The 15,880-nt window shown below is 41.6% G+C and overlaps 1 protein-coding gene across 3 annotated transcripts in view; it reads left to right on the top strand.

Annotated features, from left to right (window-relative positions):
• The window catches only part of LOC125461846 (rho GTPase-activating protein 21-like), a 238,652-nt gene that overhangs the window by 56,594 nt on the left and 166,178 nt on the right, over positions 1 to 15,880 (top strand). The window contains exon 1 of one of the 3 annotated variants that reach the window (XM_048551150.2): positions 7,459 to 7,573. The exons of the other annotated variants lie outside the window; for them this stretch is intronic. Coding sequence (XP_048407107.2) covers positions 7,490 to 7,573 — 84 coding nt within the window. The 5' untranslated portion in view covers positions 7,459 to 7,489. Of the gene's footprint in view, positions 1 to 7,458; positions 7,574 to 15,880 lie in introns of those variants that run through there. 3 annotated transcript variants of the gene reach the window in all.

The following is a 15,880-nucleotide window of genomic DNA, read 5'->3' as shown; positions in this document are numbered from 1 at the left end:
TCCCCAGTCATTTGAGAATGGAGAAATTTATGGAGCCTAATTCTCCAGAAAGTTGTTGAATTGTTCACAACGGTTTATCACCAGATGTGGCAGGTCTGCAGAACTTAAATCTTAACATGTTGGTTGTGAAAGCGTTTACCCTTGTCCCTCAGTTGCTGCTTATGCTGTTTGACATGCAAGAAATTCTGTGTTGTAGCTTCAGATGTTTGCTGTATTTTTGATAAACCTGTTACTACTTACATGCTTTTCTGCGTTCTTCTTTGAACTAATGTTGATCCCCTGGCTGGATTGTAATGGCAGATTTGTTGATATGCCATTCCATGAGGTTACAGATTGTGTGTTCGAGTCCAATTCTTCTGCTTATGGTCCACAGTGTCTTATGGATACCCAGTCTTCAGTTGCTGGATCTGTTCAGAATTTATCCCATTTAACGTGGTGGTAGTGCCACACAACATGGAAGGTATCCTCAATGTCAGGTTAGAATGCCACAAAGGCGCTGTCTGTGAAGGTCACTCCTACTTAGGCTGTTGTTGAAATATGCCTGTGCAGTGGCCATATTGATGAGAATGAGGTCATGTGTTTCCCTCTGTCTTGTCCACCACCTAATGCTAATGCAGATGCAGTCTAGCAGCTATGTTCTTTAGCAGTTTACTAGTTCATTTTAATGGTGCTGGTGATCCAATCTTGATAGACACTGAAGACCCTTAGTTCTTCCTCCAATTTCTTTCAATATTGGAAGAAATTTAATTTATCAGCACAGAGGAGTGGAGCAAAGTCTGGTAATCAGTGGGAGGTGTCCTTGGCTACGTTTGATCTGATTCCATGGTACCTCACATGGTGTGGATTCAATGTTGGGTACTTTCTAGGGTATACTCTCTCCTGAGTGTGTGCAACTGTGCTGCCACCTCCTGCTGTTAACAACATGACACACCAATGACAGTGATGGCACTGTCTGGGGAATTGGTTGTAAGGTTCAGTTCCTTGAGGGTGATTAAGCTGTTGATTGCCTAGCTTGAGAAGTGGGTCTTCCAATTGTGGCAATCTCGGATGTATTGAGGCGGAATTGATGGTGTCAGCAGGGCTGACTTAGCAGTTCCGGTGCTAGGTCAGTGCCAGGTGCTCTGCCATGTTTTTAAAGGCTTGATATAGCAAAGTAGCTTGCAGTTCAGAGTAGTTAAGAGTCAACCACGTGTACTGCGGATCTCAAGTCACATATAGAGCGGATCAGGTAAAAATACCATGTTTCCCTCCCTAAACAGCATTAATGAATCAGATGAAGTTATGCCAGTAAAGGCAATGATTTCATGGTCAGCATTAGATTTTTAACTCCAGGTTTTAAAAACATTCAAACTCCATCTGCCATGATAGGATTTGAATCAGCTCTCTGACCATTACCTGTAACAATACCAAAATGCTGTTGTGTCCCCTTAAGTAGGTCCGTAATTGTAAAATGTCTTGTAATGTTGAACCATTGCAGGTGGTATGTTACTATTAATATATGGGTCCTGTCACATTCTTGTGAAGGAGATGGAATCCTTTCCAGAATATATATTTTGTTAAAAAGTGTGCCCATTTGTATCAGAGATAGTGGGAATTGCAGATGCTGGAAAAACCGAGATCACAAGGTGTTGAGCTGGATGAACACAGCAGGCCAAGCAGCGTCTTAGGAGCAGGAAAGCTGATGTTTTGGGCCTAGACCCTTCATCAGAAAAGGGGCAGGGGTCTAAGGTGCTGCTTGGCCTGTGGTGTTCATCCAGCTGTACACTTTGTTATCTCGGATTCTCCAGCATCTGCAGTTCCCGTTATCTCTGATACAATTTTAACTTCACTGCGAAGCCTTTTCCAGGGATGCCTAACCTGAAGAAGTTACCCTCCTCCCTCCGGACAAACCTCGGGATATCTATCCATCTTCGATCCGCCTCCCCCTCTCCCCATCCCCTTTTCTGATGAAGGGTCTAGGCCTAAAATGTCAGCTTTTGTGCTCCTAAGATGCTGCAAGGCCTGTTGTGTTCATCCAGCTCCACACTGTTATTTCTGTGCCTAATTGTACTTACCTCATGCTGGAACCCATTCTCTAGAAACAAAAACAGTACATTGAAAAAAATGCAAAGTTTCAGTTATTGTTGAGAAAAGATCCATATTACTAAAGTATTTCGACTTTCGCTGATCAGGGAAATTTGCAGGAAAACCAGAGTCAAGAGAAAACAATTATCTTGTATGCGAGGAGATTGGTTGGTTGTCAAGTGCTCTCTGATTGATAGAAGTGTTCCTGTTGTGGAATGCACCAGATCATGACTGGCACCTTTCAAATTTAAACAAATCTTGGTAATAGTTGCGTTGACTCTGATGTAGTTAAGGCACTGCCATGAGAAATGAACCAATGAATAGCTCTCATTTAATTTGTTCAGCTGACCCACTGGCCAACCTGTGCTTGCAAAGCCCGTAACATATCTGACCATAGATGGCAGGAGCACAAAAGCTGACGTTTCGGGCCTAGACCCTTCATCAGAGAGGGGGATGGGGGGAGGGAACTGGAATAAATAGGGAGAGAGGGGGAGGCGGACCGAAGATGGAGAGTAAAGAAGATAGGTGGAGAGAGTGTAGGTGGGGAGGTAGGGAGGGAATAGGTCTGTCCCCTCCCTACCTCCCCACCTACACTCTCTCCACCTATCTTCTTTACTCTCCATCTTCGGTCCGCCTCCCCCTCTCTCCCTATTTATTCCAGTTCCATCCCCCTCTCTGATGAAGGGTCTAGGCCCGAAACGTCAGCTTTTGTGCTCCTGAGATGCTGCTTGGCCTGCTGTGTTCATTCAGCCTCACATTTTATTATCTTGGAATCTCCAGCATCTGCAGTTCCCATTATCTCTGACCATAGATGTGATTTCTTGACTGGACGTATCCTGTATAACCCTGTGCATTTGTGAAGAATTACACAAAGTATTAACTATAGCTTCTGTTAGCAGACTAATGCCAGTCTATTTAGGGCTATATCAAAACCCATTAATGTAGAACAAAGAAGATCAAGGAAAATTACAACACAGGAACAGGCCCTTTGCCCTCCAAGCCTATGCCAATTCAGATCCTCTATCTAAACCTGTCACCTATTTTTGCAAGGATCTGTATCCCTCTGCTCCCTGCCCATTCAAGTATCTGTCTAGATACATCTTAAATGACGCTACCGTGCCTGCCTCTACCACCTCCACTGGCAAAGCGTTCCAGGCACCCACCACCCTCTGCATAAAAAACTTTCCATGCATATCTCTCAAACTTTTCCCCTCTCATCTTGAAATCATGACCCCCTAGTAATTGAGTCCTCCACTCTGGCATGGGGAAATCTTCTTGCTATTCACCCTATCTATACCTCTCTCGATTTTGTAGACCTCAATCAGGTTCCCCCTGAACCTCCAGTCTTTCTAATGTAAATAATCCTAATCTACGCAACCTCTCTTTATAGATAGCGCCCTTCATACACCAGATCCTGGTGAACCTCTTCTGCACCCTCTCCAAAGCATCCACATCCTTTTGATAATGTGGTGACCAAAACTCTACGTGCTATTCAAAATGTGGTTGAACCAAAGTCCTATACAACTGTAACATGACCTGCCAAATCTAGCACTCAGTACCCCATCCAATGAATGAAAGCAGGCTGTATGCCTTCTTGACCACTCAGTTGACCTGCGTTGCCACCTTTCAGGGTATGATGGACCTGAGCACCCAGATCTCTCTGTGCATCAACTTTGCCCAGGGCTTTTCCACTTACAGTATAGTTCGCTCTTGAATTGGATCTTCCAAAATGCATCACCTTGCATTTGCCTGGATTGAATCCATCTGCCATTTTTCCACCCAGCTTTTCAATCTATCTGAATTCTGCGGCATTCTCTGACAGTCCCATAGAACGTAGAACATTACAGCACAGTACAGGCCCTTCGGCCCTCGATGTTGTGCCGACCTGTCATACCGATCTCGAGCCCATCTAACCTACACTATTCCACGTAAGTCCCCTTCACTATCTGCTACTCCACCAATCTTAGTGCTGTCTGCAAACTTGCTAATCAGACCATCTATACCTTTCTCCAGATCATTTATATCACACAGTGGGCCCAACACGGACCCCTGGGAACACCACTGTTCACAGTTCTCCATTTTGAGAAACTCCCTTCCACTACTACACTCTGTCTCCTGTTGCCCAGCCAGTTCCCTATCCATCTAGCGAGTACACCCTGGCCCCCATGCGACTTCATTTTCTCCATCAGCCTATCATGGGGAACCTTGTCAAATGCCTTATTGAAGTCCATGTAAATGATATCCACATTCCTATCCTCATCTATCGACTTTGTCACTTCCTCAAAGAATTTTATCAAGTTGGTAAGACATGACCTTCCCTGCATAAAACCATGCTGCTTATCACTAATACGCCCATTTTCTTCCAAATGTAAATATATCATATTCCCTCAGTATCTTCTCCAGCAGCTTCCCTACCACTGACATCAGGCTCACCGGTCTATAATTTCCTGGATTATTCTTGCTACCCTTCTTAAACAAGGGGACAACGTTAGCAATTCTCCAGTCCTCCGGCACCTCACCTGTGCTCAAGGATGCTGCAAAGATATCTGTTAAAGCCCCAGCTATTTCCTCTCTCACTTTCCTCAGTAACCCGGGATAGATCCCATCCGGATCTGGGAATTTGTCCACACTAATGCCTTTTAAAATACCCAACACTCCCGACACCACCCCCCATGCCAACTTGATCTCACGTAATCAAACATCTATCCCTAACCTCAGCATTCGTCATGTCCCTCTCCTCATTGAATGCCAATGCAAAGTACTCATGAAGAATCTCACTCATTTTCTCAGACTCCTTGCGAAACTTCCCTCCTTTGTCCTTGAGTGGGCCAACCTTTTCTTTGGTTACTGTCTTGCTTCTTATGTATGAATAAAAGGCTTTGGGATTTTCCTTAACCCCTTTTGCTGAAGATATTTCATGATCCCTTTTAGCCCTCTTAATTCCTCGTTTCAGATTGGTCTTACTTTCCCAATATTCTTCCAAAGCTTCGTCTGTTTTCAGTTGCCTCGACCTTATGTATGCTTCCTTTTTCCACTTTGCTAGTCTCACAATTTCACCTGGTTCCCTAATCTTGCCCTTTCTATCCCTAATTTTCACAGGGACGTTTCTGTCCTACCCCCTAATCAACCCCTTTTTAAAAGCCTCCTACATATCTCATGTGGATTTACCCTCAAACAGCCGCCCCCAATCCACATTCCCCAGCTCCTGCCAAATTTTGCTATAAGCTGGCCTTCTCCCAATTCAGCACTCTTCCTTTAGGACCACTCTTGTATTTGTCCATCAGTATTGTAAGACTTATGGAATTGTGATCGCTACTCCCAAAGTAATCTCCGACTGAAACTTCAACCGCCTGGCTGGGCTCATTCCCCAACACCAGGTCCAGTATGGGCCCTTCCCAAGTTGGATTATTTACATACTGCACTATAAAACCCTCCTGGATGCTCCTTACAAATTTTGCTCCATCTAAACTCCTAACACTACATGAACCCCAATCCATGTTGGGAAAATTAAAATCTCCCGTCACCACCACCCTGTTGCTCCTACATCTTTCCATAATCTGTCTAAATATTTGTACCCCTATCTCACGTTCACTGTTGGGAGGTCTGTAGTACAGCCCCAACATTGTTACTGCACCCTTCCTGTTTCTGAGCTCTGCCCATATTACCTCACTGCTCGAGTCCTCCATAGTGCCCTCCTTCAGCACAGCTGTGATATCCTCTGACTAGGAATGCAACTCCTCCAGCCCTGTTACTTCCCCTTTCATTCCACCTTAAGCATCCTGGGATATTTTGTTGCCAATCTTGCCCATCCGTCAACCAAGTCTCAGTAATAGCAATAACATCATACTCCCAGTTACTAATCCAAGCCCGAAGTTCATCTGCCTTACCTACTACACTTCTCACATTAAAACAAATGCATCTCAGACCACCTGTCCCTTTGCATTCATCTGCGCTCTGCCTACTCTTTCCCCCTAGTCACACTGATTTCATTATCTAGTTCCTTACAGGCTCTAGTTACTATTTCCTTACTGTCCACTAACCACCTCCTTTGGTTCCCATTAGGTTAATCCCTACCCAACAGCATTGGCAGTAACAGCCCATAGGACATTTGGTTCCAGTCCTGCCCAGATGTAGACCGTCTGATTTGTAATAGTCCCACCTCCCCCAGAGCTGGTCCCAATATCCCAAAAATCTGAACCCCTCCCTCCTGCATCGTCTCTCAAGCCACTCATTTACCTGCCTATTCTTTCATTTCTCCTCAGACTAGTACATGGCACTAGTAGCAATCCTGAGTTACTACCTCTGAGGTCCTACTTTTTAAACTTGGCTCCTGACTCCCTAAATTCTGCTTGTAGGACCTAATCCTGTTGTTTTTAACTTTGGATCATATATTACTTCAGGAATGAATCCTGTGAAAAGAGAACTACTCTTATCTGTATTCGATGCCTTCTCCCTTCCGACTAATTTTAAATCCAATTAATGATCTTCCCCACCATATTTTCTGAAGTTCATGTTTTTCTGCTTTGTTGACAGTTTTTCAGATGGAATAACATGCCTACCCTTTAGAATGCTTTCTGAAAGTATCTGACAAGTGGAGTGGGATTAATCATGACCAAAATAGTAATTAATTTCCTTTTGACCGAATATCCTCTCATTGAAGTTTTGTTTTGATTCTAGTTGGATGCAATAGGGAAAGTATTATTGTAGCACATCCCTGTTCTTTCCAGGATAAGGCACCACTGATTTGCAGACAGTACTGGCTGAAAATAAGAATTTGTTCAACTTGTTGATGGATGCAGGATGGTCACTTGAGTGAGGTCTACGAATCTTATTATTTGTAAGCTTATATATTTGCATGAATAGACATCTTCAGGAAATCAGTGATGATTATTTGAAGTGGTGTATGCTGAATTTAGTGGTAATGCAGAGAAAGAGCAGAATTTAACACTGTATAAAACTGTGGCTTTTGTCTATAATCTATTGCATCAATTTTAAATTAGTGTTTTCTGATTATTTATGTTTATTTGCACTTTGGAAGATCTGGAAAATATTTTTGTATCTGCTTTAATGCGTTTGAATATAGCAATTGATTCGAAGCATAATTGAAGACTTTATCCATGGAAGCTGGTCAAATTATTTAAATACTCGATTACCCATGTTTTAGTGTATTCAGTGTGAGGCTATAAACTTATTCACTACTGTATTATTTCAATTAAGTCTTATAATTTTGTGATACTGCAGTGTCTGGGTGCTTGACATTCTTCAGTTTTTGAGTTCAGTAATTTTTATTTTTTTTGTTTATAGGCAGTAGTCAGGTGGTGTACAGGATTGGGAAATGGGTGGAGACAAGGCTTTTTTCCCTAGTTAAGAATTTCATCACAGGACTGGCTCTGGTGCAGAGACGCAGACTGCAACAAGGACAGACATGGCCCAGTTCAGTGTATTTGACTGTGTGATCAACCACAACTGGAGTTTGATTTGTAGCCTGTATTGTGGCTGGAATACTCAGGTTTGTTTTTTATTTATTTTCTGTTATCAGCTTTATGTATAGAAATAGTGAGAAGGGTTTTCTCACTGAACTGCAATGTTCTGCATTGAATTAATGCAGTTGTTCTGCCATACACTGTCAGATCCACAAGCGTTTGTTGTCGGAATGCTATGGATAACCTGCTTATTATTGTAGAAAGTAGAAAGGTCTAACATGAGCATTGTGCTTTAAAGAAACTGGAAGTTCTTTATGTTGTCAACTCCATACAATGCTGTATAGCTTTGGTCACTTGACATTTTGCAAATAGCACGAAGTGGTCAGCGATATTTCATGGTTATATTTACTGAGTCATTGAAATTTTGCAGAAATTGGCTAGGTCGCCTTAAGAGATAAGCAGTGGATCAGTATGGATAATGTAAATTAACATACTTTGTCCAGATCTTTAAGAAAGCTGTTAAATTATTTATCCCTAATTTTCTGAAGTCATGTGATCAGGATTGGCTAACAGATTGTGTATTTGCCATAATATGTTGGCACGGGAAGAGCTTTTCTCAGTGGTGCAGTACGTTTTTATTTGCACTAACTAACATGTCCCATAGAATATACCATAGCTAGTTTTTATTTACCTATTCCTGAGTAATGTAAATGAATTGGAAATTGTATTTCCATTGTGATCAATATTTCCTGCAAAACACAAAGTATGGGCAGTTGTTTACAATATGCACCATCTGAGGCTTAAAATTCTTGTCTGGGCTGTATGCTGTTGGCCAGGCTGGCATTCATTGCACATCCCTAATTGCCCTTGAGCTAGGTCATCTTCGAATGCGGTCAAGAGTCAGCTACGTAACTAGGGTTCATGCAGATCAGATCAGATCAGATAGATAAGAACAGATTTCCTTTGTTAAAGGACATTGGTGGACCAGATAGCAAGGTGTAGAGCTGGATGAACACAGGCCGAGCAGGAAAGCTGATGTTTCGGAATGGACAGTTTCATGGTCACCATTACTAAGACTTGATTTCTGTTAATGTTCTTATTAGTTCTGTTTAAATTTAACCAGTTACTGTGTTGCAATTTGTATACACAGAGTGTTACGATGGGCTGTTGGCTTACTGATCCAGTGACATCGCTACTATGTCACTATCTCCCCCATAGGGGATTTAGAACTATCCAGAACTTTGAGAGGTTATTATATGCTAAATAAGGAGAATCTGTTTTCTTTGATGGATGAGATGGGTGAATATCACCTGAGGGCGTTGATTTTTTGAATTTAAAAAAAATTCTTTAGATTCATTCATAGGATGTCGCCAGCTAAGACAGCATTTATTGCCCACCCCTTAGAGTCAACCGCATTGCCATGGGTCTGGAATCTCAGAGCAGCACAGGAACAGGCCCTTCGGCCCACCAAACTGTGCTGACACATGCCTTTCTAAACTAAAACCTTTTTGTATCTGTATGGTCCATATCCTCCTTCTCTGCCTCTTCAAGTATCTGTCAGGATGCCTCTTGAACAGTGCTATTATATCTGCTTCTACATCACTTGACAGTGCATTCCAAGCAATTGCCACCCTCTTTCTTTAAAAAAAACTTGTCTGTACATCTCCTTTAACTTTTCTGTCTCACCTTACACCTATGTCCCCTAGTAATTGATATTTCTACCCTGGCTAGAAGACTCCAACTAATCATTCTAGTGTGGCATGTGGCTCAGTGGTTAGCACTATTGCCTCACAGGGACCCAAGTTTGACCCTTGTGTGACTATATGGTATTTGCACATTCTCCCTGTATCTGTGTGGGTTTTCTCCAGATGTTCCAGTTTCATCCCACAGTCCAAAGACATGTAGGTTAGATGGATTGGTCATGCTAAATTGCCCATGGTGGCCAGGGATGTGCAGGCTAGCTTGATAGCAATGGGACATGTAGGCTTGCAGGAATAAGGTATGGGCAGTGCGTCTGGGTGGGATGCTGTTTGGAGAGGTGTTCTGTATTCATAGCATCAAATGGCTTGCGTCCACTCTGCAGAGATTCTATGAAACATTTTCTGTTAAATGCTTCAATCAAACCTACCACATTTCCAGGCAGTACATTCCATCCCCTAATTTGCAGCGTGAAAAAGATTTTCGTTACATCACCCATGCTTCTTTTGCACATTGCTTTAATGTCAAGTCCTTTTTTTCTTGTTCCTTTTACAGACAGTACAGCTTCTCCTTATCTCCTGACCCTATTCCGTTCATTATTTTGAAAAACTCCAAAAATCCTCCAACCTTTTTTCTGTCCCAAGTGAACAGTCCCGACTTATTCAGTCTTCCTTCATAACTGAAGTTCCTTATTCCTGGAGCCATTCTTGTTAATAGCTTTCACACTGTCTGCAATGCATTTGCATCATTCCTATAATGTTGCACCTAATCTGTACACAGTACTCCAGTTGAGGAGTAACAAATGTCCTCTGCAAGGTTTTTGTCCACTGGAGCATAGGAGGTTGAGGCGTGACTTTGTAGAAGTTTGTAAAATCATGAGGGGCATAGATAAGTTGAATAACCAGGGTCTTTTCCCTAGTGGAGGAATTCAAAACTATTGGGTTTATTTTTAAGGTGGGAGGAGAAAGATTTAAAAAGGACATAAGGAGCAACTTCTTATATACAGTGGTTCATGTGTGGAATGAACTGCCAGAGAAAATGGGTTGCAGGTACAGTTACAACATTTAAAAAGCATTTGGAAAAGTTCACGTATAGGAAAGGCTTGGAGGGTTACGGACCAAGCGCAGGCAGATGTGACTAGTTTAATTTGGGAACATGGTAGGTGTGGACTGGTTGGACCTAAGGTTATGTTTCAAGCTGTACGACACTGCATCTATAAGTTCGACGTCACCTGATTTGACTTGCCCTATAAGTAAAGCTGAGGACACTGAATGCCTGACTAATTGCTCTCCCATTTATCCTCCCACCTTCAGTGATGTGTGCACATAAACACTCAGGCTGCTCTGCAGCTGCACCTCTCTTTTCGAGTTGTAACCTCTATTTTATAATGTCCTTCAGTATTCTTCCTACCAAGTGCACCACCTTACACATCTCTACATTGAATCTCATCTGCCACCTATCTGCTCGCTCCACCAACTTTTCAGTGTCCTTCTGGTGTTCAGCATTCTCCTCCATAGATTATAATTTTCCAAGTTTCCTTTAATCTGCAACTTTGAAATTGTCTCCTGAACACCAAGATCCAGATCATTAATGTAGCAAGGATTTGTGTCAAACCCTGAGAGACTCCATTACAAACCTTACTCCACTCTGAAAAAAAATCCATTAAACACTTATTCTGTTGCCCATCAGTCAGCCAATTGTGTACGCATGTTGTTACTATCCCGTTTGTACTGTGTTCTATAACTTGCCTCATGTCTGTGTGGCACTTTCAAAAGCCGTCTGGGAAACGGGGTTTTTGCAGTAAATGGTGATGGCTATCGCCATTACAATGACTGAATCTAGTTTCCCAGAAACTTGTTGAATTGCAATTCTTCAGCTATGGTAGTGGGATTTGAACTTATTTCCCCCCAGAGCATTTGAAATAAGTCCAGAGCGTGGTACCCCATCAGGAAGTCGCCCTTTATTTACACACACCTTGTCCAGAGTCCGGTGTCAGAATGTTAGTATCTCTGACGCTCCCTTTTTTGTGTCATCCAGGGCCCCTGATTGGGGCTGAAAATCTGGTCCATTCAGGATACTCATTCTATGATGTCCAACTGGTTGACCTTGCTGCAGTCACTACAGCATTAATGTGGGATTCCGATACTAGCCGACAAATCTTACCACTGCACCACCATCCAATTTTAAACTGTTGAGACTATTATTTTGTATTTTTAATCATTTTTGGTTTAGTGCTTTGAAAGTTGAACTGAAAATAACTTTTGAACTGTGAGCAGCAGTTTGTTTTCCAAAAAGAGAACGAGCACAGTCTGGTCAGGCCTGGAAGTAAATTGCACGCTGTTTCTTTCTTTTTTTTTTAAAAATGTGCTCCATAGATGCTTCAACTCCACACAGGCCTTGATGTTCAAACAGATTGCCCATGTTGAATGTTAACTGGGGTCTCTTGGGAGTCAGCCCAGCAGGGAGAAGCCAGGGTTTGAATTAGTTTTTGGAATGTTTGGGTCAGAAGGATTGTACCTGTATCTTCTACTGTGTTCCACATACAGGAATAGGGAGGTGGATTTGATTTGGCCACCTCTGTCCATGGCATCATAACGTGATGGCTTTGCGTCCAAGAACTTTGAATGCAGACAACAAAGCCTGGATTTGGAGTTTGGTTTTTAGAATGGGTAATCTGATATCAGGTTTGTACTCTGACTTATGATGTCGCTAGAAATTGTTAAAACTTCTGGGGAAGTGTCGGAAGTTTCCCTGGTACAGTTGCACAGTATGATTGAATTCAAACACTAAACCAGCCGAGTTAGTTTAAACTGAGTTGGCAAACTGGAAATAAGGTTGCCAAAGCAAACTAAGAAGGCAAACATTATAAATTTAATATCAAAGCAGTTGGGCTAAGTGGTATAGGTATGGATAAGACCATAAGAAATATGAACAGGACCAGGCCATTCAGCCCTTCAAGCCTGCTCTTCCATGCAATAGGTTCATGACTGATCTGACATTCTTTAATGTCTATTTTTCTGCACTTTGCCCATCACCCTTGCTTCCACTACTGATCCAGAATTTGTGTATCTTAACCTAAAATATGCACAGACTCTGCCCCCACAGCACTCTGGCAAGGATGCTAAAGACACTTAAACCTTTGAGATAAGGACAAATTCCTTATCTCAGTTTTAAATTGGCATCCCTTAATTCTGCGACTATGCCCTATATCCTAGACCCTTCAGTGAAGGGAAACATGCTCTCAGCTTTTACCCTGTCAGCAAGCCCCTTAAGAGTCCTACATCTCTAAATGAGATCACCTCTTATACTTGTAAATTCTAGCCTGTTTAATCTTTGCTTGTTAAGACAGTCCATCCATTCCAGGGATCATCCCAATGAACTTACTGTGAACTGCCATGAATGAAGTGAAAACTTCCCTTAAGTAAGGGAACTAAAACTTCTGTCAATTCTCCAGATTGTGGGCTCATCAGCACCTGTTTATGATTCTATAAGAGTAAGGAAATATTACATTGAGAATCCCTGCTGTGTGGAAGCAGGCCATTCAGCCCATCAAGTCCCTACCAACCTTCCGTAAAGCATTCCACCCTGTTACTGTAACCCTGCATTTCCCATGGCCACACCATTCGACTGCACATTCTGGAATACATGGGCAATTTAACATGGCCAATCCACCTAACCTGCACATCTTTGGACTGTGGGAGCAAATCGGAGCACCTAGAGAACATGCATACTCCCCACAGCCTGAGGCTGGAATCAGACACTGTTGCTGGCGCTGTAAGTTATCAATGCTAACCACTGAGCCTCTGTGCGTAATAATACAAGGGTCAGCATTCTATTCGCCTTCCTGATTACCTGCTGCATCAGTGTGCTATCTTTCTGTTTATGCTGAAGTACCCCCAATCCCTTTTTGATCTGCAGTTTTTCTCTTTTTTAAAAAAAATACTCCGCTGTTTTTTGTTCTCCCTTCCAAAATGGACAACTTTGCACTGTCTCGCATTATACTGCCAACTTTTTGTGCACTTTTGTTTGTCCGTATTTCCCGTTGCCTTGGGAAAGTAACCAACGTAATCAAAGACCCTACCCACTCCAGTTGTACTCTGTTCCACCATCTTCCATTGGGCAGAAGATATAAAAGCTTGATTGTTCATTTGAATGGATTCAAGAACAGCTTTCTCCCTGCTGTTATCAGACTCTTGAGAGGATCTTTCAAATATTAATTCTATATTTCTTGCAGCATCTTCTCTGTGACTTTAATACTGTATTCTTCACTCTGTTCTGCTACCCTGATACACTTTGTATGGGACAATCTGCCTATGTAGCATGCAAAACAATATTTTCATTGTAACCCAGTACACGTGACAACAATAAATCAATCAATTACTTAACCCAATAATATCTCTCTGTAAATTGTTTACACCTCTCAAATTGTTTTTCTATCTGTTGTTGTGTTGTCTGCAAATTTGGCCACAATATGTTGTACTGCTTTCCTTCAAGACATTAATAACTATTCTGAATAGTTGCAGCCCCAGCACTGGTCCCTGGTTACAGATTACCAAACTGAAAAAGAACCCTTTATTCTCATTTACTCTTTCTTGCCTATTAGCCAATTCTTTATTCATGCCAGTATATTACCTCCAACCCAACAGGCTTTTGTCATATAACCTGATCTTTTGAGGAATCTTGCCAATGCCTTCTGGAAGTCCAAATATAACATATATACTGTTTCTCAAGAAGGGTCCAGATCCGAAATGTCAGCTTTCCTGTTCCTCTCATGCTTGACCTGCCGTGTTCATCCAACTCTGCGCCTTGTTATCTCAGATTCCCTAGCACAGGCAGTTCTTACTATCTGATATGAACTGTTTTCCCTCTATTCACTCATGCTGACACTTCCTCAAAGCTCTAATAAATTAGCCAGACACAATTTCCCCTTTGTGAAGCCATGCTGTCTAATCGAGCACAGATTATGATTTTCCAAATGTGTTGCTGTTACTTTCTTAATTGATTCCAGTATTTTTCCAACAATAGAAATTAGGCTAATCAACTATAATTACCTGCTTTTAAGCTCCTCTCCCTATTTGAATAGGGGTATCACATTGGCAGTTTTCCAGTGCTCTGGTACTTCTCCAGAATTCAAAGATTTGGTAAAATTACAGCCAATGCATCCGAGGCAGGTCTACCACTACTTTTCTAGTGATAATGGTGGTACTTAATTTCTCCTCTGTGTTCTTTAGTATAAGTGGGATATTCATAGTATCTTCCACAGTAAAGAGTAAAATGATCTTTAACTTCTATAGTTTCCTTGTTCTCCATCAGTGAGACCTCATAGTCATTTTCTAAGGGGCCTGTGTTCATTTTAACCTCGTGTTTCCATTTTGTATACTTAAACAAGTTTCATTAGATTTTTATATTCCTTGATAGTTTGCTCTCATAATTTACTTTCTTCTTTTATCTTTTTTAGTCCTTCTTTGGATTCTTTAGGACTGTCACTGATTTTGGCCTCCTTTTAAATGCTTTTATTTCAACTTAATACTCTTGATAACCACTTTGGTTACTAGCCATGGGTTGTTAGTCTCTCTTAGTCTTTCCTCCTTTGTTGGGTTGTGTTTTTGGGTTATGTTTTTGGTAAGAATCATGAATTACCCCCTTAAATGTCTGCCACTGCGAACTTGCTGTCACCTCTGCTAATCTGCCTGCCCAATACACTTTAACTAACTATATCCTCATTTCATTGTAATTCCCATTACTTCAGTTAATCATGGTTGTTTATGACCCAGATTTCTCATTCTCAAACTGATTATCAAATACAATTTAATATCCTGTTTTGATCACTACTTCCTAGGGGATATTTTTGTTTCGAGGTCATTTTACCAATTAGTAGATCCATCATAGCCCACTCTCTGGCTTCATTTATCCCTAATGCACTGTGTTTGTTGTCATTGCTACCCTTTCCAGTTTGATTAACCCAATCAATGTGAAAATTAAAGTCATCTGTAATAATTTCCCCAGTCTTTTTGCATGCTGCTATTATTGGTTTATTAAATTTCTTAGGGTGACTCTTGGGGATCTATAAACTCCTACCAATGGCATCCTTCCCTTGCTTTTTTTCCCTCCCCTATTCTCAAATGGACTAAATCGTGTGAGTTTATTCATGATGCTAACCCAACATCTTTCTCCTTCCCTCTTTCCGAAAGTTCAAATATTCCCCAGTAGTATAGAAGCAAATTACTGCAGGTGCTGGAATCTGTACTAAAAACAAAATATGATGGAAATCATCGCAGCGATTGCCTAAATGCTGCCCTCTCCATACTTCACGTGAACTCAGATGAAGAGTCATCTGGACTCAAAACATTAGCTTACTCTCTCTCCATGGATGCTTCCGGACCTACTGTGATTCTCCAAGTATTATGTTCAGATTTTATTTCCATGCAACTGTTTCTCTGTAATGGTTATGAGATCATATCCATTTACCTCAATTTGCAGCATCTGTTCATCTTCCTTATTCTGAATGCTTCATACATTAAGTTTGATCTATAATCAAATTTCTATCTGTGCTCCTCTGTTCTCCGTTTAATTTTGAGTCAGGTGAGCCATGAGTTGCAGTTAAGACAACTGGAATTCAGACAAAATGGGAGATGAGGACCTAGGGAGGAAAAAGAGTGTTTGAGTGTATTTGAATGCTGAAAACCAGAACTCGT

This window comes from Stegostoma tigrinum, chromosome 2 (genome assembly GCF_030684315.1).
Source record: "Stegostoma tigrinum isolate sSteTig4 chromosome 2, sSteTig4.hap1, whole genome shotgun sequence".
Taxonomy (NCBI): Eukaryota; Metazoa; Chordata; class Chondrichthyes; order Orectolobiformes; family Stegostomatidae; genus Stegostoma; species Stegostoma tigrinum.
Note: the sequence above shows the minus strand (reverse complement) of the source record. Positions and strands in the feature narration are given on the sequence as shown.